Below are 25,947 nucleotides of genomic sequence, written 5' to 3' on the forward strand. Positions count from 1 at the left end.
ATTAATACCCTCCAAACAGCCTTCCGACATTTTATATGGTCAGGGAAATGACCCAGAATTTCACTAAAGACGCTAATGTTGAGAAGGGCTGAGGGAGGACTTAACTTTCCTGATTTAAGACTATACAATCTAGATAGTCTATTAAGACATAGTGTTGATTGGATTCAGGAAAAATTCCCATTACTCCAATTTTGAGCTAGAAACACAACTAGCACGACCATGGCCCCTAAACGCATTACTGCACACAAGATATTCTGCCTTTCCGACAGAACTTAAAAAGAGGGTACTACTCAAAGATACGATGGCAGCTTGGAAAGCGTCAAGGAAACTTTATAGGTTGCCTTTTTTGACGACTAAATATCTCTACCCTTGGAAGCATCCTGAGTTCCAAGCTGACTCGGCAAACTCACAATTCCAAGAATGGAAACTAAAGGGAATCCTATCCATTAAAGATCTATGGGACCCTGATAAAAGATCATATTACACTTTCTCTGATTTATGTAATCTATACAAACTAAACACTAAACACTATTTAGCATATCACCAAGTAGTAGGTTTTTTTAAAAGGAAGATTAACAAATACCGCTGTAGAATTCTCACTTAATGAGTTTGACAATATTCTAGTTTGCAAAAATGAAAAAAACTTCAATAGCATACCTTTACAGCGAACTTAGAAAGAACTGTGCTCAATCAGTGAGAAACCCCCTTTTTAAGGGTTGGACCAAAATGACAAAAAGCTGTATCAAGTGAAGTCTGGAGAGAAACTCACTTTAAACTCAATATACGGTTTTAACATAAATAATTAACTCATTCAAGATAGACAGACAGCTTGTCCTAAATGTAAACTCCCCGGGGCAGATCTTTTTCACTGCATATGGGAATGTGCACAGATAGCGAAACTATGGTAAAATATGATAAAAGAATTAAAAAAAAAATTGGGGACGAAATGACAAAAGACACCCGAAGAATTGCTCCTTCACATGACTCCTCCACATACGCCATTGGTGACACATGCGATATTAATGGCTATAAAAAGGTGTATACTGAAATATTGGCTATTACCCATAATCCCTACTCAGAAAGAAATTATAGAAAACACCAAGAAATGTCTCTTAGCAGATAAGTGGGCAGCAGAAGAAAGTGGAGGGAAAGCAAATAAGACATATCACGCAAAATGGTTAAATTACATTCAGGCGTTTTATTCCATTCTTGGAATTGTGAGTTGATATAACAAAACACATATCTGTGAATGGAAATGGTTAGCGAACAATATACATAACATACATGACTCGTGTCAAAGGATGTTCACTTCTTTACGTACAAGAGATCTGTAACCTCACCGATACTTTGACGAGAGTCATCTCACTAAGGCTACTTTCACACTTGCGTTCGTCGGTCCGCTCGTGAGCTCCGTTTGAAGGAGCTCACGAGCGGACCCGAACGCCTCAGTCCAGCCCTGATGCAGTCTGAATGGAGCCTGCATCAGTCTGGCGGCGTTCAGCGTCCGCTCCGCTCGCCTCCGCACGGCCAGGCGGACAGCTGAACGCTGCTTGCAGCGTTCAGCTGTCCACCTGGCCGTGCGGAGGCGTGCGGATCCGTCCAGACTTACAATGTAAGTCAATGGGAACGGATCCGCTTGAAGATGACACCATATGGCTCAATCTTCAAGCGGATCCGTCCCCCATTGACTTTACATTGAAAGTCTGAACGGATCCGCTCAGGCTACTTTCGCACTTAGAAATTTTTCTAAGTTATTAATGCAGACGGATCCGTACTGAACGGAGCTTCCGTCTGCATTAATATGATCGGATCCATTCAGAACGGATCCGATCAAGCGCAAGTGTGAAAGTAGCCTTACCCTTAACCCTCAGAAATAGGAACTGTGGTTCTACTACTCTTGAGGATCTTATTATTCCAGCACACTTGTGTTAAAGGGGGGAAGGACAGGGGCAGGGAAAAGAGTTTATTTTGTGATGTTTATCGTATATAATATATACATGTGTTTTATAGAAGTGCATCAGAAGTATGTTTTGACCTGTAAACACTTTGCTTATTTCTGTATTTGATGTACTAAGTATATTAAAAACCAAATAAAATATGTTTTTAAAAAAAAATTTAAAATACTGCAGCATGCAGTTTTCTCTCCGGCCAAAAATCCTGAACACTTGCCGGAATGCAAATTTCCATTGAAATGCATTAATGCCAGATCTGGCCCCAGGTGTCCCGGCAAAATGGATCTGTTCTTTCCGTTTGCGCATGCGCAAACCATTAAATCTATGAAAAAAATAAATACCGGATCCGTTTTTCCGGATGACAACCGGAAAGACGGATCCGGTATTGCAATGCATTTGTGAGATGGATCCGCATCCGTCTCACAAATGCATCCATTTGCGTCCAGATTGCCCACGACGGAACTGCCTGCCGGAATCCTCTGCCGCAAGTGTGAAAGTACCCTTAAACCAGCAAATCCAATGCGAAAGACAATTTCACCAGAGAGCCACAAAGCGGCATGCAGAAAGTTTTGTTAGCTACCCATCAGTGTCAAGTGACCTTAACATCTTAGATTGATGCAAGTGGACATCTGCCTTATTTGCCATGATAAACCAACATACAAGAAAAAGGGGCACTGAAGCAGAAAAAAAAAATTCCTGGATGACCGGATGCATCAACTAGAATCCCAACTTTTTGCAGCCCATTCGTGCCTGGTTGTTCTTCACAATCATATGGAAGACCAGGAGAATAGAATCCACTGCTGAAACTTACAGTTTGTTGGCATACCCAAAGACACAGAAGGTTGTTACCCACAAACATTCTTGGAAAACCTCTTGGTGACAACACTTGGCCATGGCAGCTTCTCCACCATACATGCAGTATAAGATTCCCATTACATTCCCACACAGCTGATCTGTCCAGGGGCACCTCCATGAACTTTTATAGTAAAGTTTTTGAGATACAGAGACCAGGACATCCTCTTATGCTTCACAAGTATGATGCTCATATCCACATCTACCCTGGCTTCGCCATTGAAGTCAATTGCAAGAGATCACATTTTCCCTCAGTCAAAAAAGTGTCTCAAAGATGCAGAATTTAAATATGTCATGTTCCGCCAAAGTACCCAAGATATGATGAAGCCATATGGACAGTGCTACAGTCACATAATTATTACCGTATAGTCACTTGTTACTATAAATTCTATGACATCACACAAGATTGGTCATCTTAGCTTATAATCCACTTTCCAATTAACTAAATTCCCTTCCACCGCTGATAATCTTTTTCCCAAAGTTTACATTGCTTCATGACTTGTCTTGGGTTGGCAGCAGTCAATGCTCAAAGAGTTCTAAGAGAGTCCGTGCTGAGGTCTCATCACACACATCTACATCCTCTAGGCCTCACAGTGATATGGTGTTGGTGTCTTCAATGCCAGCATCTCTGGCCATAGAGGCAAAGTGTCCTTTGCTCACCAGGAGATCTTCTGGACTACCATATTCTATTATCTTTCCAGCGTCCAACACCATGACCCTGCAAACGAAAAAGACAAAGATACTATGAATTTCTGCAGCTGAATTGTTCATTTTTACTTACAGAATCCATTTTACATTTCTTATAAAATGTAGTTGTTTTAGAACCTTGACGTGTCTAAGATTTTCTAAGATGAAAAAAAAAATCACTAGAACTTCTAGTAAAACAACTACAACTCTTGAGCAGTCCTGGCCCTGGGTTACAGCTCATAGTCTGCCTTTAACCACTTCAGCCCCGCTAGCTGAAACCCCCTTCATGACCAGGCCACTTTTTACACTTCGGCACTACACTACTTTCATCGTTTATCGCTCGGTCATGCAACTTACCACCCAAATGAATTTTACCTCCTTTTCTTCTCACTAATGGAGCTTTCATTTGGTGGTATTTTATTGCTGCTGACATTTTTACTTTTTTTGTTATTAATCAAAATGTAACGATTTTTTTGCAAAAAAATGACATTTTTCACTTTCAGCTGTAAAATTTTGCAAAAAAAACGACATCCATATATAAATTTTTCACCAAATTTATTGTTCTACATGTCTTTGATAAAAAAAAATGTTTGGGAAAAAAAAAAATGGTTTGGGTAAAAGTTATAGCGTTTACAAACTATGGTACAAAAATGTGAATTTCCGCTTTTTGAAACAGCTCTGATTTTCTGAGCACCTGTCATGTTTCCTGAGGTTCTACAATGCCCAAACAGTAGAAAAACCCCACAAATGACCCCATTTCGGAAAGTAGACACCCTAAGGTATTCGCTGATGGGCATAGTGAGTTCATAGAACTTTTTATTTTTTGTCACAAGTTAGCGGAAAATGATGATGATTTTTTATTTTTTATTTTTTATTACAAAGTCTCATATTCCACTAACTTGCGACAAAAAATAAAAAATTCTAGGAACTCACCATGCCCCTCACAGAATACCTTGGGGTGTCTTCTTTCCAAAATGGGGTCACTTGTGGGGTAGTTATACTGCCCTGGCAATTTAGGGGTCCAAATGTGTGAGAAGAACTTTGCAATCAAAATGTGTAAAAAATGACCGGTGAAATCCGAAAGGTGCACTTTGGAATATGTGCCCCTTTGCCCACCTTGGCAGCAAAAAAGTGTCACACATCTGGTATCGCCGTACTCAGGAGAAGTTGGGGAATGTGTTTTGGGGTGTCATTTTACATATACCTATGCTGGGTGAGAGAAATATCTTGGCAAAAGACAACTTTTCCTATTTTTTTATACAAAGTTGGCATTTGACCAAGATATTTTTCTCACCCAGCATGGGTATATGTAAAATGACACCCCAAAACACATTCCCCAACTTCTCCTGAGTACGGCGATACCAGATGTGTGACACTTTTTTGCAGCCAAGGTGGGCAAAGGGGCACATATTCCAAAGTGCACCTTTCAGATTTCGCAGGCCATTTTTTACACATTTTGATTGCAAGGTACTTCTCACACATTTGGGCCCCTAAATTGCCAGGGCAGTATAACTACGCCACAAGTGACCCCATTTTGGAAAGAAGACACCCCAAGGTATTCCGTGAGGGGCACTGCGAGTTCCTAGAATTATTTTTTTTTTGTCACAAGTTAGCGGAAAATGTTGATTTTTTTTTTTTCTCTTTTTTCCTTACAAAGTCTCATATTCCACTAACTTGCGACAAAAAATAAAAAATTCTAGGAACTCGCCATGCCCCTCACAGAATACCTTGGGGTGTCTTCTTTCCAAAATGGGGTCACTTGTGGCGTAGTTATACTGCCCTGGTAATTTAGGGGCCCATATTTGTGAGAAGTACTTTGCAATCAAAATCTGTAAAAAATGACCGGTGAAATCCGAAAGGTGCACTTTGGTCCACCCTGACTCTTTAGTACACAACAGCAACTAGAACTACCTCCCCCAACTTCCTCTACTCTCCATAATTCCCTCTGGCTGGTCAGTCTATGAATAATTAGCAGCCCCCAAGTCCATGCTGCCCCCCCCACACACTCCTTCACCACATTCCAAGGAGTTTTGTCTCTGGACAGTCTGCAGGATGTTTATCTTGTGAGGTCCCCAGTAAAGGCCCACAGGTTTACATCCCCCCCCCCCAATATGTGCAGGACAAGTGAAATAACAGGATCCAGAATCACAAAGAAGATGAGGGGTCGGACACAGGGGAGAGTCTAGTAAAGAAAAAAGGTCACTAACTAGGACAACACATTATGAGTAGAAATACACCAGACATGAGGCCATGTCAAACCATGGACCGTGCCTACAGAGGTTGTCAGCTATGACTCTGCACTAACACCTATGCTGCCCAGTGTCTGACATGATTGAGCCTAAGGAGAAGGGATGATAAGCAGTGTCCTCACTTGTTACTGTCCATGATGGTGTGCAGCCGATGTGCAATGGTCAACACTGTGCAGTCTGCAAATTCACTGCGGATGGTCCTCTGGATTAAATTATCCATCTCAAGGTCTACGGCAGCTGTGACTTCATCCAGAATGAGGATCTTGGATTTGCGAAGTAGCGCTCGAGCCAGACACACCAGCTGCCTCTGCCCGACACTGCACACAACAACATTTGTGAGGGAAATGCAAGACAATGTACACGTTTACAAGTTAAATCTTTCATTGAAAACGGGATACAATTTGGACTAAAGTAGATTAAAAGTAGAAGCAAGAGCATGACAAGGTGTGAATGTGAAGATGTGCAGAAATTGGTATAAAAAGTGGCTTAATAAATGTAATTTAGCTGGGCGGGGGGGGGGGGGGGGCTGTATGGGGGAGCAACTTGTGTCTTAAGATTTGTCTGTCAGAAGGAGCCTGCTGTGATTAACACAAGATAGGAGACTCCTCAGTGCGGCTGTGCTCTTACCTTAGGTTCTCTCCTCCTTCGCTTACTTCGTAGAAGAGCTTTTCCTGCAGCTCTTCTACAAATGGCTTGAGGTGAGAGAGTTCAAGAGCTTTCCAGACTTCCTCATCCGTGTACTGATTGAACGGGTCCAAATTCATCCTCAGTGTCCCAGAGAACAGCACCGGATCCTACAGAGGAAAAGTGCACTAAGTGAAAGGCCAATGGACTGCAAGGCATTGATATCACTATTGCTTTACGGGAGCCAAACTGCTGTGATAACCCGCCACCAACTCTTCCACATGTTATAGATATCCATTTGCCTGCAAAATTATGTAATCATATATTTTGTTACCTCCCATCTATCCCTAAAAATATCGGCAATGTTTACAAATTAGTCCCTGTCTCATTGTTTTTCCACCTAAATGACATAAGCACAGATAGTACTGCTGCCTGGTCTCCTTGAAGAACGACCATATAGTACTGCCTCTCTGTCTCTCCTTGTAAATAATGTAGACACAGATAGTACAGTCTCCTTGTGTGTCCATGTATATAATGTAGACACGGATAGTACTGTCTCCATGTGTGTCCATGTATATAATGTAGACACAGATAGTACTGTCTCCATGTGTGTCCATGTATATAATGTAGACACAGATAGTACTGTATCCTTGTGTATCCATGTATATAATGTAGACACAGATAGTACTGTATCCTTGTGTATCCATGTATATAATGTAGACACAGATAGTACTGTCTCCATGTGTGTCCATGTATATAATGTAGACACAGATAGTATAGTCTCCATGTGTGTCCGTGTATATAATGTAGCATTGTGCGCCCCATTAGACACCAGGGCCTGGGTGCAGCAGTCACCTATGCACAGCTTTGCCCCAGTCTGGAGAAGTGGGGGTTAATAAGTCAACCATGTTAGATTTTTTTATTATTTACTCTATAGAAAATCAGTTTCTAAGGACATTAGGGGTGATAACTAACATTGCATGTCTATAAGGGAGCGTGTTTTTTCACCCTTGAACATCATTTTTTATTTTTTTATTTTTATTTAAACCAATCCATTATTATGTGTTGATGGATTTCATATTAAATCTCTATAGTGGTCAGAGCCCTTTTTGCTGAGACAAATATCCGAATTCCCCGCATAGACAGAATTAAAGGGATTGTTCCATCTGGGACATTTATGGTATATAAACAGGATATGTCATAATTGTCTGATATGTGCTGATCCCAGGAACCTGCTCCTGTCTCAAGAACATAGTCCCAAAGTGAACAGAAAGCACATCATGCATGCGCAGCTACCCTTCCACTCACTGCTATGGGATTTCCGAAAATTGACCAGTGCTCGGTAATTTCGGTCCCACAGCAGTGAATGGAGGGTGGGTACATATGCACAGCTTGCTCTACATTTACTTCAGGCCCTGTTTTCGAGATGGGAGCGGATCCCAGAGGTGGACCACACTTACCAGACACTTATGGCCAGGGGCGGACTGGGAACTTAAAGTGGCCCTGAAAAATAAAATAAAAGTGGCCCCATGTTGTAGGTGGGTCCAAATTGACAGAAGACGGGCCAAAACAAGTAGGCGGGGACAACAGAAGTAGTGCAGCGCAGAATACTGCTCCAGCAGAACCAAATAGCATAGTAACCATAGTATTCAACTGTATCACTGTTATGAGGACGATAATACGGTTGAGTTCAGGACCTGCTGTTGAGCATTACATCATTATGTATCTGGCCTGCAGCCATCAAGAGGGCTTGAGTGGCCCCCTGGTCATCGGCCCACCGGGAAATTTCCCTGTAGGGTCTATGGCCAATCCGCCCCTGCTTATGGCACATCCTGTTAATACACCATTAATGTTCCAGGTGGGACAACCTCTTTAACCTCTACAGGACCGCCGCACGCAGGATTGCGTCTTTGCGGCGGCCCTGTTATTCCTCCTGGACGCACCGGCGCGTCCTCTCGCAAGACGCGCGTTCACAGGAAGTGCAGGTAAACTAGCTGATCTACAGCCTGCCAGCGGCGATCTTTCGCTGGCAGGCTGTAGATGTGATTTTTTTAACCCCTAAAAGGTATATTAGACGCTGTTTTGATCCACGGATCCTCAAAACACATACGGACGTCTGAATGGAGCCTTAGAGGGGGGTGATCACCCCATATAGACTCCCTAATCACCCCCTGTCATTGATCACCCCCATGTAAGGCTCCATTCAGAGGTCCGTATGTGTTTTGCGGATCCACGGATCCATGGATCGGATCCGCAAAACACATATGGACATCTGAGTGGAGCCTTACAGGGTGGTGATCAATGACAGGGGGGTGATCACCCCATATAGACTCCCTGATCACCCCCCTGTCATTGATCACCCCCCTGTAAGGCTCCATACAGACGTCCGTATGTGTTTTACGGATCCACGGATCCATGGATCGGATCCGCATAATGCATATGGACGTCTGAATGGAGCCTTACAGGGGGGTGATCAATGACAGGGGGGTGATCAGGGAGTCTATATGGGATGATCACCCCCCTGTCATTGATCACCCCCCTGTAAGGCTCCATTCAGACGTCCGTATGTGTTTTGCGGATCCGCAAAACACGGACACCGCGGATCCGTAAAACACATACGGACGTCTGAATGGAGCCTTACAGGGGGGTGATCAATGACAGGGGGGTGATCACCCCATATAGACTCCCTGATCACGCCCCTGTCATTGACCACCCCCCTGTAAGGCTCCATTCAGACATTTTTTTGGCACAAGTTAGCGGAAATTTTTTATTTATTTTTTTTCTTACAAAGTCTCATATTCTACTAACTTGTGACAAAAAATAAAATCTCACATGAACTCATCATACCCCTCACGGAATCCAAATACGTAACAGTTTTTAGACATTTATATTCCAGACTTCTTCTCACGCTTTAGGGCCCCTAAAATGCCAGGGCAGTATAAATACCCACATGTGACCCCATTTTGGAAAGAAGACACCCCAAGGTATTCACTGAGGGGCATATTGAGTCCATGAAAGATTGAACTTTTTGTCCCAAGTTAGCGGAAAGGGAGACTTGTGAGAAAAAAAAAAAAAAAAAACAATTTCTGCTAACTTGTGCCCCAAAAAAATCTATGAACTCCCCATGCCCCTCATTGAATACCTTGGGGTGTCTTATTTCCAAAATGGGGTCACATGTGGGGTATTTATACTGCCCTGGCATTTTAGGGGCCCTAAAGCGTGAGAAGAAGTCTGGGATCCAAATGTCTAAAAATGCCCTCCTAAAAGGAATTTGGGCCCCTTTGCGCATCTAGGCTGCAAAAAAGTGTCACACATGTGGTATCGCCGTACTCAGGAGAAGTTGGGCAATGTGTTTTGGGGTGTCTTTTTACATATACCCATGCTAGGTGAGAGAAATATCTCTCTATAATGACAACTTTGTATTAAAAAAATGGGAAAAGTTGACTTTTAGAAAAATATTTCTCTCACCCAGCATGGGTATATGTAAAAAGACACCCCAAAACACATTGCTCTACTTCTTCTGAGTACGGCGATATCACATGTGTGACACTTTTTTGCAGCCTAGGTGGGCAAAGGGGCCCAAATTCTAAAGAGCACCTTTAGGATTTCACAGGGCATTTTTAACACATTTGGATTTCAAACTACTTCTCACACATTAGGGCCCCTAAAATTCCAGGGCAGTATAACTACCCCACAAGTGACCCCATTTTGGAAAGAAGACACCCCAAGGTATTCCGTCAGGGGCATGGCGAGTTCCTAGAACAGGGGTGCACAACCTGCGGCCCGGGGGCCACATGCGGCCCTTGATACTATTCTGTGCGGCCCCCAACCATCTGGTAACAGACATGTATGCCTATGTCTTGTGGCTGCTCACATGCATTTCTTTATGTATTTCTCCCATTAGATGGGAGTCCTAGAAGTGTAACTAGACATTAATGGTATATAATGTGTGTTCAACATGCCATAAGTACAATATTTCAGTTGTTAATACACCTTTAAATTTTAATTGCGGCCCTCGTCATTGGTTCAGTCTGGCAATGTGGCCCCCAACAAGGAAACGTTGTGCACCCCTGTCCTAGAATTTTTTATTTTTTGTCACAAGTTAGCGGAAAATGATGATTTTAATTTTTTTATTTTTTTTATTACAAAGTCTCATATTCCACTAACTTGTAACAAAAAATAAAAACTTCCATAAACTCACTATGCCCATCACAAAATAACTTGGGGTGTCTTCTTTCCAAAGAGGGGTCACTTGTGGGGTATTTATACTGCCCTGGCATTTTATGGGCCCTAATGCGTGAGAAGTAGTTTGAAATCAAAATGTGTAAAAAATGCCCTGTGAAATCCTAAAGGTGCTCTTTGGAATGTGGGCCCCTTTGCCCACCTAGGCTGCAAAAAAGTGTCACACATGTGGTATCGCCGTACTCAGGAGAAGTTGGGCAATGTATTTTGGGGTGTCTTTTTACATATACCCATGCTGAGTGAGAGAAATATCTCTCTAAAAGACAACTTTTCCCATTTTTTTATACAAAGTTGTCATTTGACAGAGATATTTATTTCACCCAGCATGGGGATGTGTAAAAAGAAACCCCAAAACACATTGCCCGACTTCTCCTGAGTACGGCAATACCACATGTGTGACACTTTTTTGCAGCCTAGGTGGGCAAAGGGGCCCACATTCCAAAGAGCACCTTTAGGATTTCACAGGGCATTTTTTACACATTTTGATTTCAAATTACTTCTCACGCATTTGGGCCCCTAAAATGCCAAGGCAGTATAACTACCCCACAAGTGACCCTATTTTGGAAAGAAGACACCCCAAGGTATGTCGTGATGGGCATAGTGAGTTCATGGAAGTTTTTATTTTTTGTCACAAGTTAGTGGAATATGAGACTTTGTAAGGGGGGGGAAAAAAAAATCATCATTTTCCGCTAACTTGTGACAAAAAATAAAAAGTTCTATGAACTCACTATGCCCATCAGCGAATACCTTAGGGTGTCTACTTTCCAAAATGGGGTAATTTGTGGGGGTTTTCTACTGTCTGGGCATTGTAGAACCTCAGGAAACATGACAGGTGCTCAGAAAGTCAGAGCTGCTTCAAAAAGCGGAAATTCACATTTTTGTACCATAGTTTGTAAACGCTATAACTTTTACCCAAACCATTTTTTTTTTTACACAAACTTTTTTTTTTATCAAAGACATGTAGAACAATAAATTTAGAGAAAAATGTATATAGAAATGTATTTTTTTTAAAAAAAAATTTACAACTGAAAGTGAAAAATGTCATTTGTTTGCAAAAATTTCGTTAAATTTTGATTAATAACAAAAAAATTAAAAATGTCAGCACCAATGAAATACCACCAAATGAAAGCTCTATTAAGTGAGAAGAAAAGGAGGTAAAATTCATTTGGGTGGTAAGTTGCATGACCAAGCAATAAATGGTGAAAGTAGTGTAGTGCAGAAGTGTAAAAAGTGGTCTGGTCATTAAAGTATAACTGTCATCTTTTTTTTTTTGGAGTATTGGATTGTGGTGATTAATATCTCCTTGGTGGCCCTATTTCAACTTTTCACTGTGTATTCAATTACCCTTTAATTCCACAGTTTTGTTCCCTCTACTGCCTATTTTTATCTGTGCTTAAAATCAGGTTGCTATGCAGGTCTGTTCTCTGTGTTGAAGGAAGGAGGACGCAGAAGCACGCAGCGTGCAAGGTCACATTACTGACAGCCAGGGACTGTAAGTAAATGATTAAAGCCAGGTCCTCCCCAGCAGCTGATAACAGTGCCTGGGCTGTGTGCACTTCTCCCTGTCCCTGCGCTTGGCAGACGCTCCCTCATTCAGCAGACTGGGACAATGCAGGGTTGGAGCAGCGCAGACCAGGGAAGGGAGATCTGCCGTCTGCTCAGTGTATAAATGAAAGCAACATGTGGTAAGAGGACCCCTTTATGCTGCAGGAGATTAACCCTTTAGGGAGGAGGGCTCTGGTTACTGACACTTTTGGGGGGCTATTGTTACTGGCTAGTGAGGGCAGGTGGGATTAGCCTCAGGGTGAGGGCAGTGGCGGCCATCTTAACTGAATAGAGAAATTGCAGTTTTATGCAGACTGGTTGCTAAGGGCTGAATCTTATTAAATATGGGGTAAGTCAGACTAATAGTAACTGATTCTGGAATATCATGTTATTAGTAACTACATATATGAAAATTGAAATTAGGGTCTTAGTGTGACAGTTATCCTTTAAGGGTGTTTGAAGAAAATGTATGTTTGCCTACAACCACCACTAGAGGGAGCTTTCTACTGTTTAGACACAGGTCTATATAAACACAATGTGCAGAAAGCACATAAGCTCCCCCTTGTGGTGATTACAGGCAGACCTCATTTTAAATTTAAAGGGGATGAACATGATCATGAAGAAATGGGCTAAGGGGAAGGAGGAGGGGGGGGGGTGTACTGGCCTCATCCAGCCAGCTATGTGATTAAACTTCTTACATATGAAAGCTAGCCTTCTAGTCAGCCATAAATGATGGGTGAATTACCTGAGGAATTATAGTTAGTTTGTTGCGCAGATCATGGAGGCCAATGGTGGAGATGTCCAGACCATCAATGATTATCTTCCCCCCTGCTGCCTCGATGACCCGGAAGAGGCAATTCGTAAGGGAAGATTTTCCAGCTCCCGTCCTTCCAACTATTCCAACCTGAGGGACAGATCAACAGTTATATGCGGTCACATGGAGTGTTCAGTTACAGATGTAGCAGGGATGAGTGTTTCATTTAACTCGTTACCGATCCCGATCAGGACTTGCATTTCTGCTTACTGCTGCTAGCATCCATCAACACCCTGTCAGCAGCCACCATACAATGCATTTAGCTGATCATGCACTGATCGAGCTGCACTGAAATCTGGGAGATTATGTTTGCATTACAGCATAGTGGCCGCACTTTCCACAGTCCAACTCACCAGAGCAGGAATATACAGGGGCGGACTGTGAACTTAAAGTATATTATATTACATAGTTCATCATCTCCTTACATACATCCTTCAATGGAGGACCTCCATAATATAGAGTCCATATACAGACCCTGGAAAAAAAAATACTAAAAGTGGCCCCATGGTGTAGGTGGGTCTATACTGATAGAAGACCAACACAAGGCGAATACAGGACAGAAGAAGTAGGTGGGCCCAGCAATACCATAGTGCAGCACAAAATACCACCCCAGCTGAACCAAATAATACTTGGCAGCACAAAATACCGCTATTGAAAACAACGGGCAAAATTAAAAACCACAAGAAGTCTGAGCACTCGGAAAAATGGCGAGAGGTGAACCACCATTGTAATATTTCCGTCCTAATTTCCTATATATAACACCTTTTGGGATACAAAGTGCACATATTGTCACCACAGTAAACATTGTAGAGCGGTGAACCTGAATATTAACCTTTTAGCAGTAATTTACAACATAAACCCCTTTAGCAGTAATTTACTGCACCTCCAGTGCAGAGTACGTATTCCCACTAGTGCCTGTGGTGAGGCGAGAATTTTTTTGGGATCTATTTATCGCTCTTGTATCCAGCTAATCAAATCTCTCTCTCATATCTATTTCATATCTATCTATCCATCTATGGATTAGAAGCAAACAAGAACTACAAATAGCAGCATGTTACTTTCTGCACAAAAACACTCATGCAAACATTGAAAATATGTATAAATGTAAACTGCATTCAGGGAAAAGTAGAATCCAGCTATGGGATACTGTCACGGCCATGCCCATGACCGTGACTCCTTTACCGCATGCGGTTGCCTGCGGTTTTGTATGGGTGTTCAACCACGGGTGAGGGCTGCTGGTGTGTGGCCTCACTTGTGGTTGCCGCGGGCAACGAGTTTTGTATTTAATAATCAATAGAAGACTGGGCACACCACAAGATATTAGGCCACAAGATTTAATTAGTTTAAAACAGTTCAAAACATCAATTAAAACAGTAATTCTAAAAATATTTAGGATAATAAAACAAGAATGGATAAAAGTAAATATTAGGAACAGGGTCAATCTATAAAAATACACGTTATACAAATAGATCTATCAGTGTGCTGAGGATCCGGATAAAAAATGGTGATAAAATCGGCTGACGGTGAGCACGACTTTAAAGGACACTCAGTCACTGGTAGTAAAAAATCCAAAATCCTTAACAGCCGACTAGTGGCGGCACAGTAGTGGGTATCAAGGTAGCTTGATCTCTTTAACCAGGGTAGATGCAAGTCCGTGTTGCCAGCTATCGGCCCTTATGCCACCTTGATAGCGTCTGCTGGATTCCCACAACACAGTAGTCAAGGACAATTCCAAGCAGTTAATAGCAATTGCTGTATATGGATAGAATATGCGCAGCAGTCAGTGATTAGCTCATTTTTCAATGTCCTAAAAGAATATTGGTTTTAGCAACAGTATAACAACCGAAAGGAGATGGATAGAAGATGGCTATGCGTTCCTACCATAAAGAAAGAGGTAATTATTCGTCCATAATCATAGTAAACGGCTTTGTACCTCCTTTATAGCGCCTGCAGTGAGAATTTAAATCGTAGCTGCTAGCTGACATACGGCGGCGTCCCGCTATATGTATGTCCCAGCAGTATCCAACTAAAAGTCGCTGAATGTTATATTCGGTAATACCGACCTGAGGTCGGAACGGTCTTACCCGTTTGGAGTGACCCCGGCTGCCGTGTTCAGGTGAAGGTTTCCCTTTGCTTCACCAAGTATTCGTTTGCCGTATCGTGGATCAGTGCATACGAGTCCGCCGGTTTGGCTTCGGACCCGATTCAGTCTAGCTTTCCACGCGGTCTTTCAACGGATATTCGGCAGCGGTCTTCCTCTTTGTGTAGTGCACTACTTTTAAAGTGATGGGGGGTCTGACCAGACGCGTTTCGGGGCTAGAGTATCCCCTTCTTCAGTGGTTATCAGACCGCCCCCCCCATGAGGTTAATTTATATGCTATAGAAGTTAAGATTGAGACCCGACATGGGTCATCACACCGGAAGGACTTCCAGTTTTTTTATTTTTTTATTTTTCGAATAGTTTTGTATTTAGCAGCAGAGCAGCCTGAGCGTCGCTAGGCAGCTTGCTGTCCTGGCATGCGGTCTCACCTGACTTCCTTTATGTTAGGTGTGTGTGTTGTGTTCACTGTGTTGTATGTCTGTGTGCACTTTGTATAGTATGTGTGGTGTGCACTGACACTCTTCCTGCACTGTGGTTGCCCGTGGCAACGTCTGGCTGTCTGTACATGTGGTGGCAGTGTCCCGGCCTATCTCCCAGGACACGGTTGCCACCCATGTCGTTGCCAGCGGCAACAACCACAGTGTGTTGCTACTGTTGGACACTTCCCCTTGTGAGTTTCCCTTCTGTGGTGTTGGAAGGGTTAACTCCCTTCCCAGTGTGTGTGTGATGTCACTGGGTGTGTCCGACTGTGGGGTGTGGCTTCTTGGCCTATATAGCCTGAGTTTTTGGCATGGTTCAGTAGGTTGCTTCGGTCATCCTTGGCTGGAGCAGCCTCCTGTGCATATGACCTGCCAGTGAGAGCCACCCCTGTGGTCATAAAAATAATTGTCGTTATGTTTGATGTCTTTATGCGTGTGTGGTTGTATGTTGTTCTGTTGGGACCTTCTTATGTTTGGTGCAGCTCACGGTTCTGGTTTCCTGAGCATCCTCAGCCGTGACAGTATGACCACAGGGGCTTCCCAACTGGCGTTCCCTCGAAAGAGGGTAAAGCATGCACCGCTGTCTGCGGATGGGGTGCATGCGCGCTCTTCGGAGGGAGAGCGTTCTGGGGGTTTCGCTTCTGACAGCGTGGTGAGTGGCGTTTCCTCGCCTTTCCCTTCACCGTTGCCTCGTTTGGCGTCCCCCTGATTTATTGCACGTGGTGTTTTTTTGGTGTGCGGTGGCACACCTTCGGAAGAGGGTGCAGCATGCAGTGCCATCCCCTTGTGGCCTGCATGCGCGTTCTCCGGAGGGAGAACGTCCCGGGGGGATCACCGTTAACGGCACGGTTGGTGGCTTATTCCCCGCCACCGTACCTTCCGTGTCCGTGTTGGTGGTCCCTCGTCCCTCTCCATGTTCCCATCTCTGGTCGTTTGCTGGCAGCACTCTGTAAGTGGTCCGGCTGCGTGCTGGTTAGGAGTGTCTGCTGGCAGCGACTGGAGTGGGGACGTGAGTGGATAGTCCCCTCGTCCACTCTCTGTGGTTCCATTCCCTTGTCGCTGGCTGCAGGCCTCATCGGACTGGCTAGTGTGAGCAGGGAGAGGATGCAGCTGACAGTGACCTCCTGGGAACCATGTCCTGAGAGTGGACGTCTCCTTCTCCCATCCCCTTGTCTGAGTTCCTCACCAGTTTCGTTTTTTTTGGTGGGGGGGCTTTGAGGGGTGGGAGTGTCACGGCCATGCCCATGACCGTGACTCCTTTACCGCAAGCGGTTGCCTGCGGTTTTGTATGGGTGTTCAACCACGGGTGAGGGCCGCTGGTGTGTGGCCTCACTTGTGGTTGCCGCGGGCAACTAGTTTTGTATTTAGCAGCAGAGCAGCCTGAGCGTCGCTAGGCAGCTTGCTGTCCTGGCATGCGGTCTCACCTGACTTCCTTTATGTTAGGTGTGTGTGTTGTGTTCACTGTGTTGTATGTCTGTGTTCACTTTGTATAGTATGTGTGGTGTGCACTGACACTCTTCCTGCACTGTGGTTGCCCGTGGCAACGTCTGGCTGTCTGTACATGTGGTGGCAGTGTCCCGGCCTATCTCCCAGGACACGGTTGCCACCCATGTCGTTGCCAGCGGCAACAACCACAGTGTGTTGCTACTGTTGGACACTTCCCCTTGTGAGTTTCCCTTCTGTGGTGTTGGAAGGGTTAACTCCCTTCCCAGTGTGTGTGTGATGTCACTGGGTGTGTCCGACTGTGGGGTGTGGCTTCTTGGCCTATATAGCCTGGGTTTTTGGCATGGCTCAGTAGGTTGCTTCGGTCATCCTTGGCTGGAGCAGCCTCCTGTGCATATGACCTGCCAGTGAGAGCCACCCCTGTGGTCATAAAAATAATTGTCGTTATGTTTGATGTCTTTATGCGTGTGTGGTTGTATGTTGTTCTGTTGGGACCTTCTTATGTTTGGTGCAGCTCACGGTTCTGGTTTCCTGTCTGCTCAGGGATCCAGTCAGCAAGGCTGTGGCAGGTTGGTGGAACTGGGTGTTCGCCTGCCATTCCCGTGAGGCTGTTCATGTTCCCCTTTTCCCAACAGCTTGGCCATTGAGACTCCTGCTCCTCCGTGCCAAGGAGGAGTAGGTCGTCTTACCCAGCTCCTAGCTCAGGGATCTGCGGAGGGTAAGACAGGGCTCCGAGGTTCCTGCGCATGGGTCCTCCTACCATAAAGGTCGGCCCATGCAGGTTAGGAGTTAGGGTCAGGGTAGGGATGCGTGAGGAGGTGACCTGCTCCCTATCCTGTTCTCATGGCCGAGTAGCCACTACACGACCTGGCATTGCACGGCTGAGGGTCTCCCCCATCCTCAGCCGTGACAGATACTCTGATTATAAGCACTAGGCAAAGTGACCTATAGCTGGATTCTGCATTGCCCTGAATTTATTAGGACAAAAGCCCAGAAGAGACAAGACTGGTAGTGTCAGTCCTGCTTGATAAAAACCACCTTGTCGCTGGTAGATGGGTCCGACATATTCTTGATTAAAAATATGTGCATAGAGCTTTAAATATTGATATAGTAAGTACAGCAGAAATGCAGTTTACATTTTTTCATGTTTTCAATGTTTGCATGTGTATTTGCGCATAAAGCAGTATGCCGATGCTTGTAGTCCTTCTTTGCTTTTGCACTGCAGCCATGGTAGCATGCACCTGAACTCCCCTTATACATAGTTTTGAGTGGTTGGTCTAACTGTCTTTTGCATTATCTATGGACCCATCCATCTATCAGTCTATGGATCTATCCACCAACCTATGGATCTATCCACCAATCTTTGGATCTATCCATCCATTGATCATACAGTCTCATATTACCTTCTCCATACTGTCAACAGTGCATAAAATCCCATGTAGAACAAGGTCTAATTCAGATCGGTAACGGGCCTCGTAGTCCACAAACTGCACAACGCCTCTATCTGGCCAGTTCTGTGGGGGGCGCTTCTGAGTCGTCCACTCTGCCTGATAGATGAACATAGCAAAGAACGCTGAGTTTATACAAGATATATACAGTATATGTATAAAATATTTACTTTCTACATGTACAATACACTGAACTATATGGGAGTCCATCACGCTGAGGCTGCAGGGGGGAGGGCTGGAGCCAGAAAGCACGGCAGAGTGCATGACATGCTGACGTCAGAACTCCTCCCTGCTCAGGGCAATATTGCCGAAGGCCCACTCAAAGTTAGCTGAGGGTGGGCGCACCGCCAGCCAGGATGTGTCATAGTGCCGCCACAAGATTTCCAGTTCGGCCCTGCCTGCCTATAACCGGGCCCTGTGCACATGCCCACAGAGAGGGCTCTGAGTGCCCCATCTTGCATGCGTGCCATAGGTTTGCCACCACAGCCCTATAACAAAACCCCTGCATAAACCTAAACAAGACCCGTAAACAATAATTACTGTATACAGGACGTCTAGCAAATATATCAAACCAATATAAGCTATTCAATTTCTGTTTAGCATTATCTAGTTATATAATGGATAACTGTTATGGCTCCACAGGTTTCCTAAACTCCTCTGTGTCAATCAGGCCAGAGACTTCTACCTAGTCTACAGCCTGTACCTATAGCATTACCAGGAAGGACAAGGAGTATAGTTTCTCAGTGTCATCTGTGAGGGAGGTAGCAGCTAACTTCTCCTCATACATGCTAATTTCAACAGAAATCAATATAGAAACAGTCTGTGACATAACTTCAAAAAAGAGAGGCACGACATGGGATTTTTATGACAAATAAGACTTAAAGGTAATCTTTGTGATAAACTGACTTTATCCTTAGGTCTATAGTGTTGGCTGACGCCCTCAGAACTTACTTCGTTCTCTACTTTAATGTACTCATCCACACGCTCAACTGCAACAATATTGGTCTCCAGCTCTGCCGTCGATCGCACCAACAAGTCCAGTGTCTGCGTAATCTGCACAATAAGAAATGAAGATATAATATATAATGATCTGATGCTCAACGGTCACAGGAGCCCTCCTGAACTCAGCTATATTACCGTCCTCATGAAGGTGATGCAGTTGAATAATGTGGCTGGGGCAGCAGTAGTTTTTGCTGTCCTGCAGTATTTGGTTCTGCTGGGGCGGTATTCTGTGCTGCACTACGGTACTGCAGGCCCTGCCTACTTCTGTTATCCCCGCCTACTTGTTTTGGCTCATGTTCTGTCAATTTGGACCCACCTACAACATGGGGCCACTTTTATTCTTTTTTCTAGGGCCACTTTAAGTTCCAAATCTGCCCCTGCATGGAAACACTGGAGAACCAACGAGTAGAACTAGTCCAAAGTTCAGGACATACTTCACAACTAATGAAGCACATTAAAAGGACTTGGATGGATCGCTGTGTTGGAGTAAATCAGAAAAAAATAGTTGTAGTTGTTTACTTCTATGGGTCCTCCTGTAGCCTATGAATACTTCAGATACAAGGATATTTAAAGGGGTTTCTGCTTTGAACAATCTCTACTCAGCTCCTTGTCAAAAGGTTAATTACAGAAAGTGTCCCTGCTGGGACCTCTAGCAATCAGCAGTAATCAGTGGGGAAAACTGGAAGTGCTTAGTTTCCCTGCAGCGACACCACTCGGGAAGTCAATCATTACAATGCAGTAATGCAGGACAGGTCCTCCAGAGGCTTAGATTCTCTTTGTAAGTTAACCACTCTGGGGTTTAAAAAAAGCACAACTCATTTATCGTATTTCTGGTTCACATTGACTCACCCTGAGTGCTGTGGAAATGGATAGTCCAACAGTCCCACTGTCCACCGTGCCACGGCCTAACACAGCGAAGAGAGCAGCAAAGAACACTGTTAGGTTCCCAAGAAAATCAAGTCGAATGGCCAGCCATCTGCAGATACATCACATAACAAGGAGATTACTAGAGATTCCTCCAGATTACCTACTCACTTGCCTTATCAATTTCTTAAGGTCCCTTTACACGGGACGATACAGTAGCAGATAGGTCAGGAAGGAATCACCTGCTCGCTAATGCCATCGCTCGTCCCCATACATAGCACAATCTGCTGCAGGCAAACGATCATTTTTGTGACCTCACAAATGATCTATTACCCGATGAATGAGCATTTGGCTCGTTCATCGAGTAAATCGCTGGTACATTTACCCCACCAGATAATTGCTAAGGAGCGTTTTTATGAATGCTCGTTAGCGATTATCTACGGAATTTTCAGCCCGTGTAAAGGGCCCTTTACCTGTTGGACACAACCCAGGAGTAAACGCTCTTCTGGTTGATATCTAGGTTGTCTTCATTGTGCTGGATGAATCTCTGTTGATGTCCATAAGCTCGGATGACTGACAAACCAGAGACTGTCTCCCCAAAGTGAGAGTAGATGGGTGACCTGGTGACTGAATCCAGACGTCTCAGCTGACGTGAGGTGGCAACATAAAACCTCTGCAGGTACAATGACAATAAATGATTGTTATAATAAAAAGACATCCACAGGATTATGGGTCTTTAAGGGAACACGTAATCTATAAGAGAAATCTAGGAGGGGTAGGAGCATGACACAGTGATTTTTAGAACATCAAATACATAATCCCTGTGTTACTGTGTAAGTTTGGGGATCATTTTATAGACTTGAACACTTATTGCTCTGAAAAGGAAACTTTAGACTCCTCTGATGTTGTGTCCTTTAGCTAATCATTTATTCAATGGCTTTTATAGCTGTGTTGCACTCTATTGGTGGCTTTTCTTGAGGTCCAGACACTATAACTAGCCCTTTAAGGAATGTAATAGAAATAAATAAACATGGGGAATATAATAGTACTGGATGTCTGTGAAGGTTCTCATTTATCCAGGTCATGGTATATATCTGTAAAGAATAAATCAAGGCAACTGGACGTACTGTAGATTTCTTGAAAACGTTTCACTCGTTCTTCCAACAAGCTTTCTCAATTCTGAGTGATTGTACAAAAATTCTGGGAATAAATATGTAACTGAATCCACATATGGTAATTATACCCAGCATTGGGTCAAAGGTGTTGATTCCATTATCCTAATTGGAGTCAGTAGGTGATAAAGACTTCCCAGAAAAAGGTGTCAAGACAGCATTATACGTGGCAGACAATAGATGTCTAACCCCCCCTCCTCTATTCAACTGGGAATAGAGGTCTATCGAAAACCAACACACACAGACCAGTACCTGCTATTTGATTCCCACCATCCTCTAGACCACAAACTGGGAGTCATCCAGACTCAACACCACCGGACAGAGAAAATCCCCACCAGCACAGAGACCAAGGCAAAGGAACTCAAACACCTCAGAGGGGCACTTAAAACTTGTGGGTATCCAATTTGGGCCTTTCTCAAAACAGAAGGAAGGAGAAGAAAGACTACCAAGACTACCAGTGAGGGCGAGAAGCATGACAGACGCAAGAATATGGTTATCCCATATGTAGCTGGGGTGTCTGAGAAACTCAAAAGGATTTTTAATAAACATCACATTCCTGTTTGCTTTAAACCCAGGAACACACTGAGGCAACAACGACTACATCAGCGTATGGCCCAGCATAGAAGAGCCAAAACCTCTGGTCAAGATTCAGCCGTGTACTTACATCTAAAAGGAACAGGTCACACCTTTGAAGACAGTCAAGTACGTGTTTTGGATAAGGAGGCCGATTGGTACAAACGAGGCGTGAAGGAGGCCATCTACGTAAAAATGGAGAAGCCAAGCTTGAATAGAGGAGGGGGGGGGGTTAGACATCTATTGTCTGCCACGTATTTTTCTGGGAAGTCTTTATCATCTACTGACTCCAATTAGGATAATGGAATCAACACCTTCGACCCAATGCTGGGTATAATTACCAGATGTGGATTCAGTTACATATTTATTCCCAGAATTTTTGTACAATCACTCAGAATTGAGAAAGCTCGTTGGAAGAATGAGTGAAATGTTTTCAAGAAATCTACAGTACGTCCAGTTGCCTTGATTTATTCTTTACAGATAAATAGTACTGGATGCCCTGGGTGAACTGTGAAAGTAGGACATCACCCCATAGAAGATGCGGAAAGGAAGCAGATGCTTACCTGGACTAAATAATACACAATTGCCAACGGTATGATGACAGCAGCAAAAATTGGTGTAGCCAAGGAGATCACAAACAGGAGGCCGATCACTGCCATGATGAAGACAACCCAGCTCCGGAACGACATGGGGATGGTTTCATCCACATTGTAAATGTCCTGGAAGCAAACAACATATTGTCCTATTTGGCATCTTCCACAAAACGTGTCAAAATAATCTTGAAGATCCTGGACCCCAATGCAAAATCTCTAAAGGGACCCTACTTACTATGTGCCATTCATAATACAGAAGCTGCTACTCGCTGTTACATCACTATGGATGAACCATCATGGTGGCCAGCAGCAACTGGACAATGTGGTCAAGTGACATCATTATGGACAACATGTTGTCCAGCCAGAGTCTAAAAACAGGAGTGAATGGAGAAAGATGCAGAATTTCACAGATAGGTATTGACCAGTGTTTCTTACTATTTTATGTGGTGGAGCGTCTAGGTGTTTCTGACTATTCAGGAAACTCAATGTCTTGTTACTTCACCTTTACAAGGATTCTTACAAAGGTAATTTTATCTTAACATGCTAACATTCCTGCCCCAAACCTGTGAGCTCAGGCACCTGCAAAATTTGTCATCCTTTATATTAGTAAAAACATTACTTTAAATGAGACTGAAAGGAACTGACCTTGGCAAACCTGTTGTCAATGCGTCCAGTTGGAGTTGTGTCAAAGAACTGCATAGGAACGTGCAGGATATTTCGAAGTAATTGTGAGTGGAGGAGCCGTGATGCACGTACTGTACCGGCAGCAACCAGAAAAGCACCGAGGAACACAAAAATACCTAAAAAAAATACATATAGAACCCATTAGTACCTCCATAGCATGTAATATTGCCACATAAGAATGGAATATGGATCAGAGACAGCCTCTTTCAGAAAGGAGCCATGATCCAATAAACAGCCAAAGGACATCACACCCAGTAAGACATTTCCCCTGCAGCAGCTTCAAAGATGAATGGCTGTCAGGTATTACATAGATAGCTCAATTATTGTCTTGATAATCTTAGGTTTTATTTTCTTGGTTTTATAAAATACATGACAAAACAAAGTTACCTTGTGCCACCCCCAGGGCTGCATACACCCCGACCCGCATGTCTCTCTGGGAAGTTGGATAGCTCTGATTAAAATAAGTCACAGCATCCGACGTCCAGTCACTGATCCAAATGTTCTGTCCGACAGAGGATGCGTTCTGTAAAGCGTAGGTCACCAATATCGAGGAAGAGTAAACCCATCCAACTGCACGAAGGTACTTCAGATACACAGAGAACTTCACCTGCAAGAAAAGATCCAATGGATGAGATTGATCAAAAATAGAACAGGAGGGATGAGGAGAAGTCACCACTTCTAGATCTGATTTTATTTTTCAACATGAAAGCAGAATCCAGATTGGTAGCTATGAGTAGCTGTTCCACTTTTCTTTTACCCGACTTTTCTCTAAATCTCACCTTGATGTTATTGTCAGAATGTATCAATCTTCATTGTCTAGTATGAGCCTTATCTTAAAGGAGTTGTTGAGGATTTTGATACCGAAGACCTATCCTTGCTGGACCCCTGCCGATTTAATATCGATGGCCTATCCTTACAAACATCAAAGTCCTGGACAACCCCTTTAAAAAGCTGAAAAACAGATCTGTCAGATACCTGGCAGAGTAGACAAGTTTGCCACAAATGCTGCCTGGCAGCTGCCACCTAGGAAGAGTTAGCTAGATATATTTCTATTATTTGCATATTTCCATTGCATTCAATAGAAGTACAAGTGCACAGTACTGAGCAGTGAGCTCCACCTGGTGGTGGATGCAGGCAGCCAGAATACTTTCATTGAATTCGGTGGCACAGCACTGAGCAGCATTCTGCTATCAGTAGTGTTTATCGAGGGCCGACACTGCTTGAATATTATGCGTGGCACTGTTTATAGGGGTACTCTCCTGGCAGTTGATGACAGAGGGTTAGCAGATACACTGGCTGTTGTTGTGGAGACATGACCTGCTACTATGGGTGCTGCCTGAGAATGATTGCAGTACATTTGTATCTGTACCTTTCCAGTCTCCACTGTCTCCTTTTCAATCAGCTTTTGTCCTTTTGCAATTGTCTTCTCATCTTCTCCCTTGTTCTTTGCTACTTCCTTCAGTGACCTCCTTAAACTGCTATTCATACTGAATCACATAGTTGCAGGTAGAGAAGAAATCATAAATTACAGATTAGATGGCGTGCATAATCTATGCCATAATGTAAATTGCAAATCCATCAAACTTTGTGTCCTAAATCAGTCAGACTCACCTGCTAAGCTTCCTCCTGTGTAGACTGTTTTCTCTCTTCAGTGTCATTGTCACAATGTCTTCTGCTACTTCGGGGGCTTGTTCTACGGGATCTTCACCATCATCTTCATCTGTATTGAGTAGTACTGCAAGAAAGACCAAGAGAAAATCAGATGAAGACTCAAAACCATACAACACTTTGTTGACCTTATGGAGTCAACTGCTCAACCAGAAGCACACTGCTAGGAAATTTACGTTTCACGATTGTAAATGGAGTCACAGCTAGAAGAAACGTTGTGAATAGGATAAAACTTAAATAATTTATGTGATATACACTAAAATAGGGAAGGGTGTACAGGTCCCTAGATAAACATACAAGCAAAAAAAATGTATTTGGCCAGTCGGCATATGTAAGATGCAGTCATAACTGTGTACGTCAGGTGAGGAAGCACTTGCTACATCGGCTAGTGACCAAACATGTAAACAAATGCTGGGTGAGAAATGGTAACCTAACGTAGATATAGTTCCTGTGAAACAACTACTGTGACGTGATATACTCACAGGCTAATGTAGTGCTATATCAAAAAGGTAATACCATGTCTTGGACTATGCCTTGCCAGGGGGAAGGGAACTATTAGCCTAAGGCTACTTTCACACTAGCGTTCGTCGGTCCGCTCGTGAGCTCCGTTTGAAGAAGCTCACGAGCGGACCCGAACGCCTCCGTCCAGCCCTGATGCAGTCTGAATGGATGCGGATCCGCTCAGACTGCATCAGTCTGGCGGCGTTCAGCCTCCGCTCCGCTCGCCTCCGCACGGACAGGCGGACAGCTGAACGCTGCTTGCAGCGTTCGGGTGTCCGCCTGGCCGTGCGGAGGCGTGCGGATCCGTTCAGACTTACAATGTAAGTCAATGGGAACGGATCCGCTTGAAGATGTCACCATATGGCTCAATCTTCAAGCGGATCCGTCCCCCATTGACTTTACATTGAAAGTCTGAACGGATCCGCGCAGGCTACTTGCGCACTTGCAAAATTTT

The 25,947-nt window shown here is 43.9% G+C and overlaps 1 protein-coding gene across 1 annotated transcript in view; it reads right to left on the bottom strand.

Moving 5' to 3' along the window:
• Positions 1-2,393: 2,393 nt before the first annotated feature.
• LOC122941131 (ATP-binding cassette sub-family C member 2-like) overlaps positions 2,394-25,947 on the bottom strand; it is a 252,760-nt gene continuing 229,206 nt past the window's right edge. Inside the window, exons 22-34 of the mRNA XM_044298157.1 lie at positions 24,936-25,059; positions 24,694-24,811; positions 23,712-23,931; positions 23,286-23,440; positions 22,611-22,766; positions 20,776-20,975; positions 20,288-20,414; positions 19,388-19,489; positions 18,392-18,535; positions 12,897-13,055; positions 6,368-6,534; positions 5,863-6,057; positions 2,394-3,522 (exon numbers count right to left, since the gene is read on the bottom strand). Of these exons, the coding sequence (XP_044154092.1) occupies positions 3,393-3,522; positions 5,863-6,057; positions 6,368-6,534; positions 12,897-13,055; positions 18,392-18,535; positions 19,388-19,489; positions 20,288-20,414; positions 20,776-20,975; positions 22,611-22,766; positions 23,286-23,440; positions 23,712-23,931; positions 24,694-24,811; positions 24,936-25,059 (1,997 nt within the window). The 3' untranslated portion in view covers positions 2,394-3,392. The remainder of the gene's footprint in view (positions 3,523-5,862; positions 6,058-6,367; positions 6,535-12,896; positions 13,056-18,391; positions 18,536-19,387; positions 19,490-20,287; positions 20,415-20,775; positions 20,976-22,610; positions 22,767-23,285; positions 23,441-23,711; positions 23,932-24,693; positions 24,812-24,935; positions 25,060-25,947) is intronic.

Source organism: Bufo gargarizans, chromosome 6, assembly GCF_014858855.1.
Source record: "Bufo gargarizans isolate SCDJY-AF-19 chromosome 6, ASM1485885v1, whole genome shotgun sequence".
NCBI classification, from domain to species: Eukaryota; Metazoa; Chordata; class Amphibia; order Anura; family Bufonidae; genus Bufo; species Bufo gargarizans.